Source organism: Trachinotus anak, unplaced genomic scaffold (assembly GCF_046630095.1).
Source record: "Trachinotus anak isolate AG129_WGS33_773 ecotype Australia unplaced genomic scaffold, CSIRO_AGI_Tana_v1 ptg000025l, whole genome shotgun sequence".
Lineage (NCBI taxonomy): Eukaryota > Metazoa > Chordata > Actinopteri > Carangiformes > Carangidae > Trachinotus > Trachinotus anak.
Genome location: NW_027273876.1, coordinates 21,180,155 through 21,197,142, shown reverse-complemented (window position 1 = coordinate 21,197,142; position 16,988 = coordinate 21,180,155). Strand labels below are relative to the sequence as shown.

Sequence of the window (16,988 nt, the reverse complement as noted above, 5' to 3'; positions counted from 1 at the left end):
TCAATGCTGTAACTGAGGAAAGAGAGACTGTGACCATATTTCCTGTAACTTGGCTGGTTGGTGGAGGAAACATCCACAAGGTGGTGATTCTAGTATAATAACAATTAATTAAATGACTGTTTAATGTAAAAAGTGTTGACCATAGTGACAAGAGCCACACAGAAATATGAGTTATCACATGACTTTTGATGCCTTTAAGCTCACTGTCTTGGTTAGGTTTTTTCCCTTTATTTTTATGCATTTCCCTCTAGTTTTTCAGACGGGTGGAAGATGATCAAAGACATTTTAAACTAAGTTTTGCAGCTGTGAAAACCAAAAGAACACACGCTTCTGTTAGCTGCAGACAAACACAAGCAAACCATCTTTTTTTGTTGTCTTTTATTTTTTTATTTACATTTTCCAGCTCTTGCCCCTCCTCTCTCGTCTTCCTCTGAAGAGGTTCAGAGCTGTTTGCACACTGATGTGTTTCAGAAAGTCCTTTGCATGTTTTCTTGTTTGTGCACCTGACACACACAATGAAAAACATTCCCCCTATCTCACCTGAAAGGAGGAATAGACCCTAACTTCTCCTCCTCCTCTTTTGAGCGTTCCTTTGCTCCTCTCTCTCCACATCAAAGCACCAACATCCCTTTCTTCTGTCCAGATGCTTCAGCTCTTATTAGAAAGGTGCTCAGGGAGCATAACAGCAGTGGTTCGGAGCATTGCTCATGCACCTGACGAGGCTATCAAAACACAGCATCACGTGGTCTCTTTGCTTTGTTTGTTGTAACCACAGAAAACAATGGAGGGCTTCCACACGGACGACTCTTCAGCTCACAGCGTTCAATAATTTCTGTTTGCAGCGACATCGTCTTTCTGCAAAGAGCAAACCCTGTAATTTCATTGTCTCTGCAAGAAAACACAAGGCTTGAGATTTACTACACATCTGTTCGCACCAGCTCCTACAGGGTGAGGAGTGGGGGCACACACACACACACACACACACAGAAGTAGAGTCAGCGTGTTGGTAATTTAATTGATTGTGATGTCAGAATCTGAGCCCCCTACTACTTTTGCACGAAGGAGGGAGGAGGGAGGGAGCAGGGAGGAGGGAGCAGAGCAGAGAGAAGGTGGTTGACAGTTGTGTAGAAACACAGTTGGAGAGACAGCGAGCGAGTAGGATAGCATAGTGGGTGTGCTATGTGAGGAATGTTGGCTCATGTTGTAACTAGAACTCCTGAAAGGCCCTGTTCTTTCCATACCACTGGGACAGTTTAGACCCCGTCCTGGCAGGCAGCCCAACCCCTCTATCTGTCTCATTATCAATGTGCCTTTCTGTGCCTTCAGGCTCCTGTTTTTCTGTGTCTGTGTTTTCCGCAGCAGCAGCTCTGCCACGGCTCTGTTGGTAAACCTCACTTCACTGCTGTAAAATGACTGCATCAACTATAAAGCATGACTCGTTGTGACCAGGCTGTGCATATAGATGTTGTCATTTGGTCAAGAGTTTCCTTCAACCCCCCCCCACAGGGCGTGAATTTCTGCATTGCTGACATGGGAGGCTCCGTTGGGAACTGATATCTGGACTATGGAAGTGAGAATCTATTCTTTATCCATGGAGCTCCAGGAGAAATGTTGGACATCTTGTATTAAGTTCCTTAAATATTTATGAAATATTTATAAAATCAGAATAGTTTCCCTTTATGATAACATACATAAACCACAAAGAAGACAACTGAATATTTAATCTGGGCTCCAGTGGGGATCATTGTGCTATGAATTCACAAATTGCTTCATATTTGTTTATTATTTTATTTATAGTCTCAGCTTTTTTACAGCAGCATTCACCTTTGATGATGTAATCCATGTTTCTGCCACATAAGATTAATTCATGGAAATTCACTCATTTCCACTGAGAGATTCTTCTGGTTTCTTTTATTATGGGTTTAATTTCACAGTTTTAGCCATCGTACATTTGTTCATTAGTTATACCACTTAAACTTTTAGGGGTCGCTGGGGGCTGGAGCCAGTCCCAGCTGACTGGATCGAGGGAGGGGTACACCCTCAACAGTTCACCAGTGTATCAAAGGGCTGACATATAGAGACAGCAAGCATTCACACTCACACTCACACCTATGGGCAATTTAGAGTCAAAAATTAACGTGCAAGTCTTTGGCCTGTGGGAGGAAGCCGGAAGGTTTGAACCCAGAACCTTCTTGCTGTGAGGTGACAGTGTTAACCACTGCGCCACCTTTAGCTGTCATTCCTATGGATGATAAAATCATTGCTCTACCAGTTTAATATCTACCATCAGGGCAGCAGCAACATTTCTAAACTCAGATGGACCACATACTATCAGATAGGTTGAGTTTCTCTTTTTTCTGTTACTGTTCTGTTTTCTGACCATTTAATTCAATAAAAGCTTAATGAGAAAAGAAAATAATAGAAGAAAATAAAACCATGCGCTAATAATGAGCTAACCTCCAGTTATCAAACTTGTTAGCTTGTTTGCTAATGGAACAATAAGTTTACACAGTTTATTCATACCACCACACACACACACACACACACACACACACACACACACACACACACACACACACATACTTCTGTGATTTTCCACATCTATGTGGGAGAAAACACTGAGGCAGATTGACTGCAATGAATGGCTCTGTATTTGAGGGCTTGGCAGTTCGGATCCTGTGTGGGTCTTGGTGGACTGTGGGGCCTTTACAGTAGCTCTCTGCTGTAGGACGTCCAAGGATATTTAGCTGTGTGAGGAGAGTTTCCAGTCCCGCTGAGGGGCCGGAGATGAATGTGTGAGACGGAGGTAGATGTATCCCATTAGATGTGTGGAGGTCTGGTTTGATACAGTTTAAAATGAGGATGTCAGGGTTGAGCAGAGCGTTGAGATGATGGCCACCTTTGATTTGCCTTGGATACTTGGAGAAAAGAGGATTATGCATGTAGAAGAGGAAATTAGTGTTGTCACAATAAAAGTTTTGACTTTGATACCTTTGACAAAACAACATTGGACCACTTTGTAGCCGTCTTTTGAAGTTCTTCTGGAAAATATTTATATTATGTAACAGCTGGGACTAGTTTGCGAACCAGTTTAGGCAGCTGGTATTCAACTAGGATCTCTGCAAACAGTCTGAAACCAAACGCAGGAAATATTGAATTTTATTCTCCAGCACATCTGTATAGATTTTACTGTGGCAGAAGCAGGACTGGTGAAAGAGATTAGATGAGTAGATGACATTATGTTCCCTTTTGGAGTACAGAATGAATGAGTAAGACATGGGACAAGTAGCGGTCTGTCTGTTCCAAGGTGAGTGAAAAACAACTTGTTCAGTCTTGCTAACAGAGTCATGCTATTTTTGCAGCGAGCGCTCCTGTGGAAAAGGACACATATACACGTTTTGTCCTGGCATGCTTATGTTTTATGGTTGTCACTCTTAATTCCAAAGACCCGTGAGGAGATAGCAGTGTAAATGAGGTGGAATGGTACATTTCTGCAAGGCAGAATCATTTGTTTATGAATCATTTGTCTGCCATGAGGCTGTCAGACGTGCTGAGAGGAGGGAGGGTGAGGCAGGAGGAGGTGAGGAAAGCTCTCTGTCCTGTCAGGGCTGTCAGGTTGTTTGAACGAAGGAGTGATGATGGGGAGAAGTGCAGGGGAAAAAAAAACACTGTGAAAATACACAGGGTCCTGTGGGGATGGAGGGATTTCTGGAGAGTTCTGATGAAAAGACAAATATGTCACCATATACCCATCTCCTTTCTCCATCTTTTTCCAGAGTTGCTGGGCTCCACCAAGAGGCTCAACATCAACTACCAAGACTCAGAGGGGTAAGAGGAGTGTGTTTGTCTCTGTGTGTGTGTGTGTGTGTGTGTGTGTGTGTGTGTGTGTGTGAAAGAGAGAGAGAGAGAGAGAGTGAGAGAGAGAGAGAGAGAGAAGCATGAGTCAGAAGAATACAATGCAATAGTCACCGTCTTAAGTGTCCAACCTGTGGCTGGCAGTCTCATAACCAAATCACACACACATGTAGTGACTGTACTACATATGTTAATATCTCATGTAAAAGTGACAGGAAATTGAGTTTGTTTAGTTAGAAGCAAGGATTTGCTTCATATCTGACAACTCATCTGTCAAATATTAGAATATGACAGATATACTGTGTTCTGGAGGAAATTATCAATGAGATTCACTGTAACTGTTTCCTGATGTGCGTGGTAACACATTACATTTTCTCCTTAAGTAACTTTTAATTAACTTTATTTGAATTAATTATACTTGTAAATTGTAGATGGAGATTTGACTGACACAGTGAAGCCCTGCCCCCTCATAGTCCTGTTAATACACCTGTCAAATTGGCTTGGGCCAATCATATGCAATATTTTTAACTAAAAAAGAAATTACAATACAATTATATATTATTAAAGATCCCATATTTTACACTTTTCTGGGGCTTTATTTGTTGGTAGATTGTTGAAGAAGATACATTTGTGAAGCGTTTTTCTGGAGATAATTTTGCACAAACAGTTATTTTAATGACTATTTTTTATTTTGTATTGACTTCACAAAGTAACAGTACTACACTACTCTCTCCACTGGGTCCTCTCTGGACTGAGATGTGTTCTTTCTTGTTTCAAAGACACTTTTTTTATTCAAGCTGTTTAGTCTCTGTTCTTATCCATCAAATGTGTTTTTTTTTTTTTTTTACTATCTATCAAAGTAGGCCATCAGGTTAGTGTATGTGCAGTGTGTATGTGTTGACTTAGGCCGGATGCATGTGTCTACATGCAGGGTCACTGCAGTGTGTGGGAGGTGGTACACAATAGGGGTGTTGAAATCAAACATGTTCATTTCTGAGTGCGTGTGTGTGTTTAAGTGAGTGACACAGAGGAGGAGGTTACCTGTGATATATGAGATCAGTGCAGAGAGGATGAAGAGGAGAGGGGAAGGTGAGCAAACAGTGGCTGAGTCAACACCATTCCTGAGACAGATTCAGATGGTGAGACTTAGACAGTGGCTGTAACAGGTGACTCAGGATGTGGACAAGGTCTGATCAGCTGGACAAGTGGATAGATGGATGAATGAACGTGTGTGTGTGTGTGTCTCTGTTTGTGGGTGTGTGGCTGAGGAGCATCGGGACCTAAACAATGTAACTGATAAGATGAAAGAAAGATCTCTTGGATTTTTTATCAACTTACACAGTCGTCTAAACTTGATAATGTCTAACTTGGCTGGAACCACAGAGTATCACAGAGGGCCCTGTCTCACACCAGCGCAAAGCATCAACAGATGTGACTATTTATATTTTAAAGGTGTATCGTGGCATGATTAAACCACTTTTTAGCATTGTGCAGCTGTTCCAGAGCACAGCCCCATCACATTTGACTTTTTACCTTCGTTAAATCACCTGAAAACGACACCAGGCTGCACTATAACCACTTACACCTCTGCATACGTCCCACTGGTTGGTTATAACTTGATATAACTGCATGGAGACGCCCACACAGTCTGCGCACCTACTACCTTGCACTTGTTTTATCTGCTATTAAACAAGCTAAAGTGGATGTGGACACAACCGTAAAATGACTCGCTCCATGCGCTTAAATTGTTAAAATAGGGCCCCATGTGAGTTGAGCTTAGTAAAGCTAACTGTTCACATAACTCCCCCTAAAACCACAAGTAGTTGTTTTTACATTTATTTTTTAATACAGATTAAATAAAGGAGATGCAGCATGTTACTCAGCTAAGTTTAGAGGTACTAGTAGTGTTTGTTTTCATCTACTTAACTGTTTCCCCTACTCCCAATCTTTAGGCTACGCTAGGCTAATCTTGTTCCAGCTCCAGCTCTGTAATTAACACACAGACATAAGAGTGGCCTAATTTCCCAAAATGTTGAAGTAATCCTTTAAATACAACCTGTATTTTCAGTCTGTAACTAGATAGTTTTCCTGTGGGAAGGAAATCCATTACAACTGAGACATTTATGCTGTTTTTATTGCAATGAACTAACTTTTTTACATAATACAATGACAAAGTGTTTGAGAGCTTAACTGTTTGATGATACCTTAGGTTACCATGTGAGCTATGGCAGTTCACTTTAAAGGTCCCACATTCTAAGGGTAGATGTCCATGTGTTTGTGATTATAAAGCAGGTCTAGGTTCTATATTGATACTGTGAAAGAGTCAAAGCTTCAGTCCACAGAGAAATGCACACAGCCTGTATTCAGAAACTGAGCCTTAAAACCAGCCGTCAGGACTTCTGTAACTTTGTGATGTCACAACAAAGCAGTCACCACCCTCAGCCCCGCCCCAAGCCCTGCCCACCTGGACCCACCATCCAACCTTGCAGGATTTGGTTTCTCTGAGTGTTTACCTGAAATCTGATTTGTTTTTAGTAGATCACTCAGAAAACAATCAGCCAATCAAAAGAGATGCTCAGAGCCTCTCTTCTGATTGGCTGACTGACCTGTTGTTACTAGAGCTCCAGAGAGAAGCCTGAGAGAGGAGATGTAAAACTACACTGAGATGGTTTTTGGTTTTTAAACACACAAATATATTTTCTTATGGAGATGAACACTTCAGATAAAACACAGAAGAAGTTAAAATATGGAGCTTTAACATATGATGAAAGATGCTGTTTACAGTGAAAACTTGATAATTCACGTTTTTGACTTCTACTGACACAGCTACAGTCAGTTCTCTTTCCATGTGTAGCTGAGCTGTTTATTACCACTGGTGCCCAAAAGCTCAGGGCCTCTGCTGTGCCTGCCTGAGGCTGTGTGAATTCAGCAGAGAGCCCTCTGCACTGTAGTTTTTATTTCACCCCCCCTTATGAGTGGAGCGAGCTCCAGCTCCAGCTCCAGCTCTGCCTCGGAGGGTCACCTCCCCTGGAACACTCTCAGTGTCTGTGTTGCCCCCAAGCAAAAGAAAAACTCCACGCCAAGGATTTATGTCTTTAATTTCTCCCTCTGTGGAATCTACTATGACCTGACAGACGCCCTGACTCAAACACACGCATTTCATCTCTGACGCTTTGATGAACTCCAATGACTGTAAATAAAGATGGATGACACATCTCTACCTCCTCCCACTGCACTAAATGAAGCCAGAATATTCCAGATCAGGCGCTGTCGTACTGGGCTGGTGACGATGTTTGGGTCCAGAGTGATCAGGGGGTGGGCCACGGTATCAATGTCTCGCTTATACACCAATCGCTTATACGCCCCCTTTTTTTGGCATCATCTAACTAATGAAAAACAAACTTAAAAGAAAAATTAACACTTGAGCATCAGTATGATAAGAACTGACAGAATGACAGAAACTCTTTGGGAAAAATTTTTTTTAGTTCAGCTCATGTCCCATCCGCTAACATGGAGGAGGCGGGGCTTATAACCTATACTGCAGTCAGACAACAGGGGGCGATCGAAATGTTTTGGCTTCACTTCATAGGAGCTATGATGTCATCCACCTTTTATATACAATCATTGGATGAACTCAAACACACACACACACACACACACACACACACACACACACACACACACACCAGGGAGCTCACACACATGAACACACATCACTTCTTATCTTAGCCTATAGTTGTAATGTGGTATCCTGCAGATGCACACTGTGATGGGATTGCACACACACACACACACACACACACACACACACACACACAGACAGACACTTCAGTCTGAGTTTTGAAAAGGACTCACCTGCTGTAAAGTCATTGCTATGATTTATGACCCCTCTCATCTCCCTCTCGCTCTCCCTTGATTCCCTTTTCTTCTCTCTCTCCTCCTCCGTCTCGCCCACAGCTTCTCAGCGCTGCACCATGCCGCTCTGACGGGCACCACGGAGCTGCTGTCTCTGCTGCTGGAGGCCCAGGCCACAGTGGATATCAAGGACATCAACGGTATCAACAGCTTCACCGCCTGAACCAGCGTCACCACACAAGCCCATAACTAAAAAAAAGTTCATTTCTGGAAGTCAGTTGGGGTTAAATTGAGCCTGAAACTTTCTGACACTCAGCTGAAAATAAGTTTGACCCATATGAATAAATATGATTCACTTTGAAGTTTGACTGTCGTGCAACGACAAATATCTTCAGACCCCAAGTGGAACAGATTTAGTAGAATTTGTGAAGGAGTGGCATCTCGGCCACTCAGGCCAGAGGCGTGTGGCACTCAAAACTTCTGTTAGGTCAGCTATAGATTTCTGAAGTTACATTTTACAGGTTGAATTTAAATTTTAATGCTTCCTTGCAACTTTTTTGGACTCTAGAGTTTCCTGCAGCCAGTTCCAGCCGTGGCAGGCCGCTTCACTGTTAAAATAAAAATCACCTGTCAGGAATATTACACTTTTATGAAATATATTATTATCCCTCAGGGAAAAAGAGCTGATGCACTATGAGTGAGGCAACCATAACTTTATTAACTACTTGATCACAAGACAAGATGTGTTGAGATCTAACGCCCTCAGGGCAGCAGATGACATTGGATGGGGGATGAGCAGCACAATGAAACGTAAACCTTCAGAGTTGAAGTGAAGAGTTCATCTCCTCACAAATTATTTGGTTTTATCTGTTTCTCATTGGCAACATGAAAACACCAAAACCAACAAGGAATGTTTTCTACTGACAAGTATCGTGTGTATATCCAGACTTGTGGTAATGGCAAAAATGGAAAGGCTGCAGAATCTGATTGGTTGAAGTTATCCTGCGACAGACAGATAGTTCATCCAATCATCTGCCAAGTGTTTTTTTGAAAGTGCAAAAACACACAGTGAGCCTCACTGTTGCATTGCTCTTTCATTACCATGAACACACACTGTAGTTTATTTAGACTCTGTGCCTTATACATACTGTATATTTATGACCTGTTGTTAAAGCTGCACAGATCAACACTTTGAGCTGCACAGTCTCCTGATAAATGCCCAAATTCAATACTAATGTCTCTCTGTGTTTGCTAGATTGGTAACACATCGGACACAAGAGAGTACAACACAACACATTGTTCCTTTTGGTCTTTTCATAGAATTTTCTTGACACTAACAAATATATAAAATAATGCCAGTATTATACTTTAATCAGATACACTACGGTGGCCCTGAGAGCTCAACGCACTGCAACTTAGAGAACACATGCAAAACATAACAAATTCAGACAAAACACAAACAAATTCAGAAAACATCTTCATCAGTACTCACAACACAACAGAAGTGTTTCCAGGGGACACAAAAAAAGCGATGAACCTGACTGGGACACACATGCATAGATGTGTTATAATAAATGTATTATGATACATCTATGTGCACTTGTTTAATGCTTTTACCTTCAAAAGTTACACAGCATTGAACAACAAGGGTGTCCCAGCAGGTTCATCACTTTTCAGTGTCCCCTGGAAACACTTCCATTGTCTTGTGAGTGTTTGCAGCACCTGTGTTGTCACATTGATGAAGATGTTTTCTGAATTTGTTTGTTTTGTCTGTTTGCATGTGTTTTCTAAGCTGCAGTGTCTTGATCTCTCAGGGCCACCGTAGCCCTCCAACAATTCAGCATTGTGTTTTGATTAAGATGGGGAACTTACGAGAGACATTCAGACATATGTAAGTGTGAGCCTACATTTCATGGCCCCAACTTTGTAAAACTGGCTTTTTGTAATCTCCAAGCCTGAGCTGGGATATCCTGGTGACCATGGTGACATCACATATGACATCATCAGGGTTATTTTATCACCCTTGTCAGAGCCACAGAAGACATTGACTGAGTATCTCACTGTGTGACTAGTAAAGTAACTGACATGTAAAATCAGAAGTGTTCTTTAGTTCACTTCTCACTGAGTCTGGGAACCAGACCAATCAGTGAGCTCATGCTCCGTCTTTTCCTCTCCCGTCTCACTGACTCTGTCCCTCACTCTGGTTCCTGTCTGCAGGCATGCGTCCTCTCCACTACGCAGCATGGCAGGGTAAAGCTGACTCCGTCTTATTGTTGCTGAGAGCCGGTGCTTCAGTCAACTCCCCTTCACATGATGGACAGATACCGTTACACCTCTCTGCTCAGTATGGACATTATGAGGTGGTGAGTACACACACACACACACACACATACACACACACACGGCTGCCAAAGGCAAAGTTTCAAGGCATTACCTGTCCTCGCATTTCACTGAAATCTACCCCCTTTGTGTCTCAGCCAGTATTGTCCACTGACAATACCAGTAATACCATCAATACCATGACACAGGTTTTTCACAAGAGTCTACAGGCACTGAACACATATTCCTTACCCCCTTTGGCTCCTGGAATGTCTTAATGGACAGATGCACACATCACAGACACACACATCTGAACCTGTCATATAAGCCATAGGTCACAAGACACAATACTGAACACAGGCTGGACCAGAGCTATCATATGTTCCTCTACTTCTGTCCAAAGACAAAAAATCTACACACACACAGAGGATGTTGGGATGAGGAGCATGTGAGTGCATGTTTATTATACATGAGGTGACATCACTGTCTTTCCTGTTTTCACTCTCAGTCTGAGATGCTGCTGCAGCACCAGTCTAATCCCTGCCTGATGAACAAGGCCAAGAAGACTCCTCTAGATCTGGCCTGTGAGTTTGGGAGACTGAAGGTATGAGAACATTTGTGTGTCATATTTTTGCCACCTCCAGCATGATGTATTTGACAGAATGTGTTTAATTGTATCTCGAGATGAGATATTTTGTCCTGTCCTCGCTGCCATCATTAGCATCATCAATACAAAAACATCAGTAGCAGGTTTCAAAATTCAGGTGCAAGAGAGACAATACATATACACAAAAGCTATACATACCAGTTTATACACACATTAACTGGATTCATAAAAGAAGAAGCTGGGTCTGATATAGAAAGATAAAAATGATATTGATGCTGAAGTAAATCAAACCTGATTAACTTTATAATGTCTGACAGTAATTGAGATCCAGGTCAGTACCTGTTATACCTCAACGTGTCTCAACACACTCAAAACACATGCAAATAGGAAAAAACACAAACCAGTTCAGAAAACATCTTCATCAGTTTAACAACACACATGCTGCAAATACTCACAACTCAACCAAATACACAAATGTGCTATAAGTAGCACAGACGACAACAGAAGTGTTTCTAGGGGATAGAAAAAGTGATGAACCCGTCTGGGACGCGCTTGTTGTTCAGTACTTCAACTTCAAACATCACAAAGCACAGATTGTGTCCCAGCCAGGTTCATCACTTTTTAGTGTCCCCTGGAAACACTTCTGTTGTCGTCTTTTCTACTTGCAGCGCGTGTCTGTATTTGGTTGTGTTGTGTGTATTTGCAGCACACGCGTTGTCAAATTGATGAAGATGTTTTCTTAAGGTGCAGTGTGTTGAGCTCTCAGGGTCTCTGTAGCCTGTAGTGTAACTGCTGAGGATAGTGACACATTAAATAAGATTTAAGGCCAATTTGAGCCATGGTAGTGAGGCTGTTTGTAGGCACAACAATGCTTTTAGTGAAATGCTAACAACAGTATGCTAACATACATTTTAATGCACATGTTCACCTTCTTAGTTAATTTGCCATAAATACAAAGTACAGCTGAGGCTGCTGAGAATGTCATTAGTTTTGCAGCTGTTTGGTCATAATCCAAATTATCGAATAAATTAAAACTGATCCTTAATCAAAGTTAGTTAGTTTGTTAAAATGTTGGTGGTTCCTGGTAAATTTTGAAATGACCTCAAATATATGTTTGATAAATCTATTCTACAATTTCTTGTTGCTCATTGATCAACATATAAGAAGATTCCAAGTCGTCCAGGTCATGGTGTCTCTTCGAGCTTCATGAAGACAACCAGACCTGTTTGAGGTTCTTGAACTCGTTTCACCTCTCACCTGAAAGGCTTCTTCAGTTCTGGCTGACTGGTGGGGAGTTCCAGGTATTTAAATCCTTGAGGATTAAGGAGAGCCGTTGACCCACCTGGACAACATATGAGTTGTTACTGTCACCTGGGTTATAGTGTGGATGGGTGTTAACCTGCCTGGCGAGTGATCTCAGACTGCATTGTAAGTGTCGTAGCCCACCTCCTCTGTTTAGTGATGGTCGTTCCAGGTTGATGTAGATGGCTTCTTTTAGTCTTTCAAACCGCCAGTCCTCTAAATCATCACTGCAGTGAAGAATGCACAGACGCAACAACGGCACAAGTGCATGACACAACACAGCTGAGCCAGTTTTGCAGGTCAGGACTCGGCAGTCCGCCTACATCCAAAGGACAGTTGACAAATGTTTAAGGACAGTAATGTGCACATTTTGGATCGATGGAAGTGAAGAAGCCTTTTGGATGAGATGTGAAACGTCTTCAAGAACCTGAAGCTAGACCAGTCCCCTTCATGAAGCTCTAAGAGATACACCGGTACAGATGTGTAACAAGCCACGTTGACCTTCATAGGCATCAGTGCTCCAGTGCTGTTGAAGGACCTCACGGTGCCATTTGGAGAACTGTGAACTTGTGCTGGTCTTTCTATTGAGAGACTAAAACTCCATGTAGTGATTTGCTTCATTCGTGTAGTTATTCTAATCCAATTACTTGTATGTGAAAACACCCTATTTCATCCTTTTTTGATGAACATGAACTACGGCTAAGATGAAGTGACCCAGATAAATTAAACTTGTTTGAGTGAAAGGGAAATAAGCTTCAGTGGCTCTTTTTGGACACGCACACTAACATTAAAGAGATTGCACATCGCAGTGTGTTTTGCTGTTTGTCTGTCACATCAGCGGATAAGCCCGGCTCTTGTGTATAGCTCTCCCTGTAATTCAGAATGAGATACACACACACTTCCTGCCTGTTAAAATGTTCTCTTGTCTGGTCTGAATTTGCAGTTTCAAGCTTTGGGCTGTTTTTGTTACACCCATACTTTGTGTGTGTGTGTGTGTTTGTGTCATTCGAGGCTAAAGTATCTTTAGACAGCTGCTGAGTGGTGGATAAGCTTCTCTGGGCTATCTTTACCCTAAGACGTCATATACAGTATATTATTTTAGTTCATATATTTCTACCATGCAGCCTCAGCTAGCTTGGCTTTGCATATATATTCATGTTGCTAATGCTGTAATTCTTGCCCTAATTCTGCCACTCTGTGTTCTCGCAGCTTCATCTTCATTATGGTGTGTTTGGTTTCTCCTCAGGTGGCTCAGTTGCTGCTGAGCAGTAACATGGTGGCAGCGCTGTTAGAGGGGGAGGGAGGGCATGACAGCCTGGACTCCCCATCCACCACCCCGCTCCACCTGGCAGCCAGGAATGGACACAAAGACATCATCAAGTAAGGCTGAAGCGAGGAGCAGCGTGACAGAAGTCTACATGTGTATTTCTGCTCTTTCATCTTCCCGACACTTTCTCTCTACTTCAACCACAGCTGTTACTGCTGCTGTCAGTTCTGTTGCTATTTCCCCTGCTACCACTGGTGCCACTACTACTACTGTAATTATTCTTACCACTCCCAGTACTACTGCTGATACTGCTACTACAAGAATTACAAATACCACTGCTACTCCTGTGTCTTCTACTTCTGCCACTATTTTTTACTGCTACTGCTAATATTATCCCTGCTAGGGCTATTATCAGTGCTACTACTATCACTATTACAGCTGCTTCAACTTGTGCTACTGCTAATGCAACTACCACCATTACTACTACAACTACTACTGTTGCTATCATTGCTGTCACTGCTACTGCTACTACTAATGCTAAAGGCTAAAGGCTAATGCTATTGCTGCTGATACCACCACTAACTCTACTGCTACTCTTACTAATGCTACTTCTACCACCATTACTATGACTACAACTGTTTTTACTACTACTACCATTACTGCTGCTAAGGCTATCAGTGCACTGCTACTACTGGTCTATTACAGCAGCTACAACCTGTGCTAGTGGTAATGTGATGACTTCTTCTACCATCAGTTCTGGTACCTCTATAACTAAAATTACTACAGTTACTGCTGTGATAACACTGCTACTGTAGTAACTAGGAATACTAATACTACAGGTACAACTGCTACTGCTTCTAATGCTAATTCTGTTGCTAACACTATCACCTTTACCAGTGTTGTGCTGCTTCTTATGCTACCATCACTACTGTTATTACTACTAATATAACCACTACTACCACTACTGCCAGTACTACCTGTACTTCTACTAATGGTACTTCTACCACTGCTGTGATTACTGCTACTGCTACTGCTTCTAATGCTACTTCAATCATTACTAGTATTAAAATGTTGCTCCTGGTACTACTACTATTATTACTGCTACAACCTCTGCTGCCACTACACAGTAACTACTGCTACAACTATTACAACTACTGCTGCTACTAAAGCTAGTTTAATCACTAGTTCAACTACTGTAACAACTATTTTTACTACTACTACTACCACCATCTACTAGGGCTTTCACTGAGTGGTATTACTACTACTATTGCTGTTACTCCACTACTAACTACTAACTACTATATACACAACAACCACTAACAGTACTATCAGTTTGCAGTAGCTACAAAAAGCAAACCCAGTCACAATCTCCTCTTTTAAAAAGAGCACATGCTATACTGTAGTGATATTCCATCCCACTGACATCACACTTTTCAGATACCCGAGAGTGGCTTGGTGCAGTTTTTTTTTTATACCAGCATATCTGTGTAAATATGTATGTACTTAGCCAAGTAGCTCCACCCTGCCTCTCAGACATGCTGCCAACGATTCCCATCTTCTGAATTATCTGATCAGTCCTTTTGCAACACCCGCTCCATCCTCCACTCTGCCTGAACTGCAATGTTGAACAGTAGACGTGCAGGAGAGAAGTCACACAAAAAGAAATAAAAAAATTTCACTGCATTAGCACGCAAGTTTATTCAGAGTTTACTCAGGAGAATTTGCCTGTGATCTCCCACTAAGGGATTTACGTCTCTTCAAAGACTGCCATACTTATGCAGCAGACGTTTTATGGTACTTACTTTTTGTGTAGCAGGAGAAGCTTTCTAGGTCTGGTTAGCAGCTGCAAACATGTGAACACAGAAGACTTTGTCCCAGAGGAAATGGTTGTTGTTGATTTAGTATTGTGTATATATAAACTCACTAGTAAGCTATACTTAATGTATACATGCAGTGCAGTTTCTGTAGAGTACACATATAGGAGTAAAGCAGGTGATAATCTGCAGGACAGAGAAGTCTAAGCCTTATGACAGTGTTCAGACTTTCAGCCTTCTCAAGGTTTCATTCCAACAAGATTAAAGCTTTTTCTGCTGAGTAAAGGATGAAGGTGCAAGTTACAATAGGTTCGCTTCAGGCTTCTTTTTCATCATACTGCATCATGGCTTAATATTTCTCCTGTCTGTCCAACCCAGTGGTGTTCCACTTAGTGTGATCAAGACAAGGGAAGCAATATTCACATTTTACAAGTCACCATAATTTTTTTTTTTTTATCCACAGCCAGCTTTTTTATATTCGCAAATTGAAAAACAATTGTTACACATGTGGTACTTCAAGAAATCATTCAGTCTTATGATGCAGTATAAAGGGAATACATTTGAAATATTGTAATTTAAAAGGTTGTAATGTTAAGATGATAAATGCATTTTTTTTACATTCATAAAATTACAACTTACTCTCAAAATAATATATAATAATATATAATACAATCATGTTTTCCTCACAAAGTTACAACTTAATGTTGTGATATGGATTTTTTTTAGAAAATCTGCACTTATAACAGAAAAATATATTTATGTATTTTTTTTAAGGAAAATTATAAATTTTTATATCTATCATGATATTACGATTATAAGTTATAAATTAAAAGTATATAAAGTTTAATATTTATAGAATGAAGTTGCAGTATCACAATATATTTATTTTACTCTGGTGTAGTAAACAAGTGGAATCTGTGTCAATTTTCATGTGTTAAATGCGGTGAAATGTGTTTATCTTGTAATTTTTTTCATAAAATTCAATTAACGTTATTTTAATAATACTATAATACTTTTTATGAGAAAAAAATAATTTTCCAAGAAAAAAATGGATCATGATATTATGATTACAAGCTGTAATTTTACAGTAAAAGTCACAATATTTCAAAGATAAAGAGAGTAGATGCAGAAGTGTAAGATCCACTGAATGTGCACATGAAGCTGGATGATAGCAGTGCTTCAGTGTTGTTTACATCTTCCAAACCAGACTCAATCTTCACATTGTGAAGGACCAGGACCTCCTCCTCCTCCTCTTCCTTCTGCACCATACTCTGGATACAACAGCATCAGCATTCCTTTATCTGAGCCTCTGACAGAACCAGAGAGATATCTGTGTGTGTGTGTGGGTGGATGAGTGGGGGGTATATGGCTTAATGAGATGTTGCAGATGTCTGCAACAGTTGAATGGATGACTCTGTTTCTGAGTGTTGCCCGTGGCCTTACATGCATGTTTCTGATTCAATTTCCTAGGTTGCTGCTCAAAGCTGGTATTGACATCAACAGAGCCACCAAAGCGGGAACGTCCCTGCATGAAGCTGCCTTGTACGGCAAAACTGAAGTGGTGCGGCTGCTGCTTGATGTAAGCAAAGACAGCACAAACAAAATGTCAGTTCAGCTGATATGAGATTCGAAGGCTGACATTGATCATTTTGTATTAAAGGCGCAGAAAGAAAGACAATGTTGAAAACACAACTCTACAACTCCACTGTTGTTCTTTAATAAAAGGGGGAGGCATTTTAAGGAGGGTTTGTTTTAAAAGTCCACAGTAATCCCACAGTGTGTGTGTGTCTGTGTGTGTGTGTCTGTGTGTCTGTGTGTGTGTGTCTGTGTGTGTGTCTGTGTGTGTGTTTAGGCGGGCATCAATGTGAACATGCGCAACACCTACAACCAGACAGCTCTGGATATTGTCAACCAGTTCACCACTTCCTCAGCCAGCAGGGAAATCAAACAGCTGCTCAGAGGTCGGTAG

General features: G+C 41.3%; 1 protein-coding gene across 7 annotated transcripts in view; it reads left to right on the top strand.

Annotated features, from left to right (window-relative positions):
- LOC139609238 (caskin-2-like) overlaps positions 1-16,988 on the top strand; it is a 54,944-nt gene that overhangs the window by 18,396 nt on the left and 19,560 nt on the right. For 5 of the 7 annotated variants that reach the window (XM_071463548.1, XM_071463554.1, XM_071463553.1 and 2 more), the window contains 7 exons: positions 3,777-3,828; positions 7,813-7,910; positions 9,928-10,073; positions 10,538-10,633; positions 13,185-13,318; positions 16,490-16,598; positions 16,872-16,980. In XM_071463548.1, the coding sequence (XP_071319649.1) occupies positions 3,777-3,828; positions 7,813-7,910; positions 9,928-10,073; positions 10,538-10,633; positions 13,185-13,318; positions 16,490-16,598; positions 16,872-16,980 (744 nt within the window). Of the gene's footprint in view, positions 1-1,506; positions 1,571-3,047; positions 3,308-3,776; positions 3,829-7,812; positions 7,911-9,927; positions 10,074-10,537; positions 10,634-13,184; positions 13,319-16,489; positions 16,599-16,871; positions 16,981-16,988 lie in introns of those variants that run through there. The other 2 variants (XM_071463555.1, XM_071463552.1) reach the window with 2 other exon arrangements.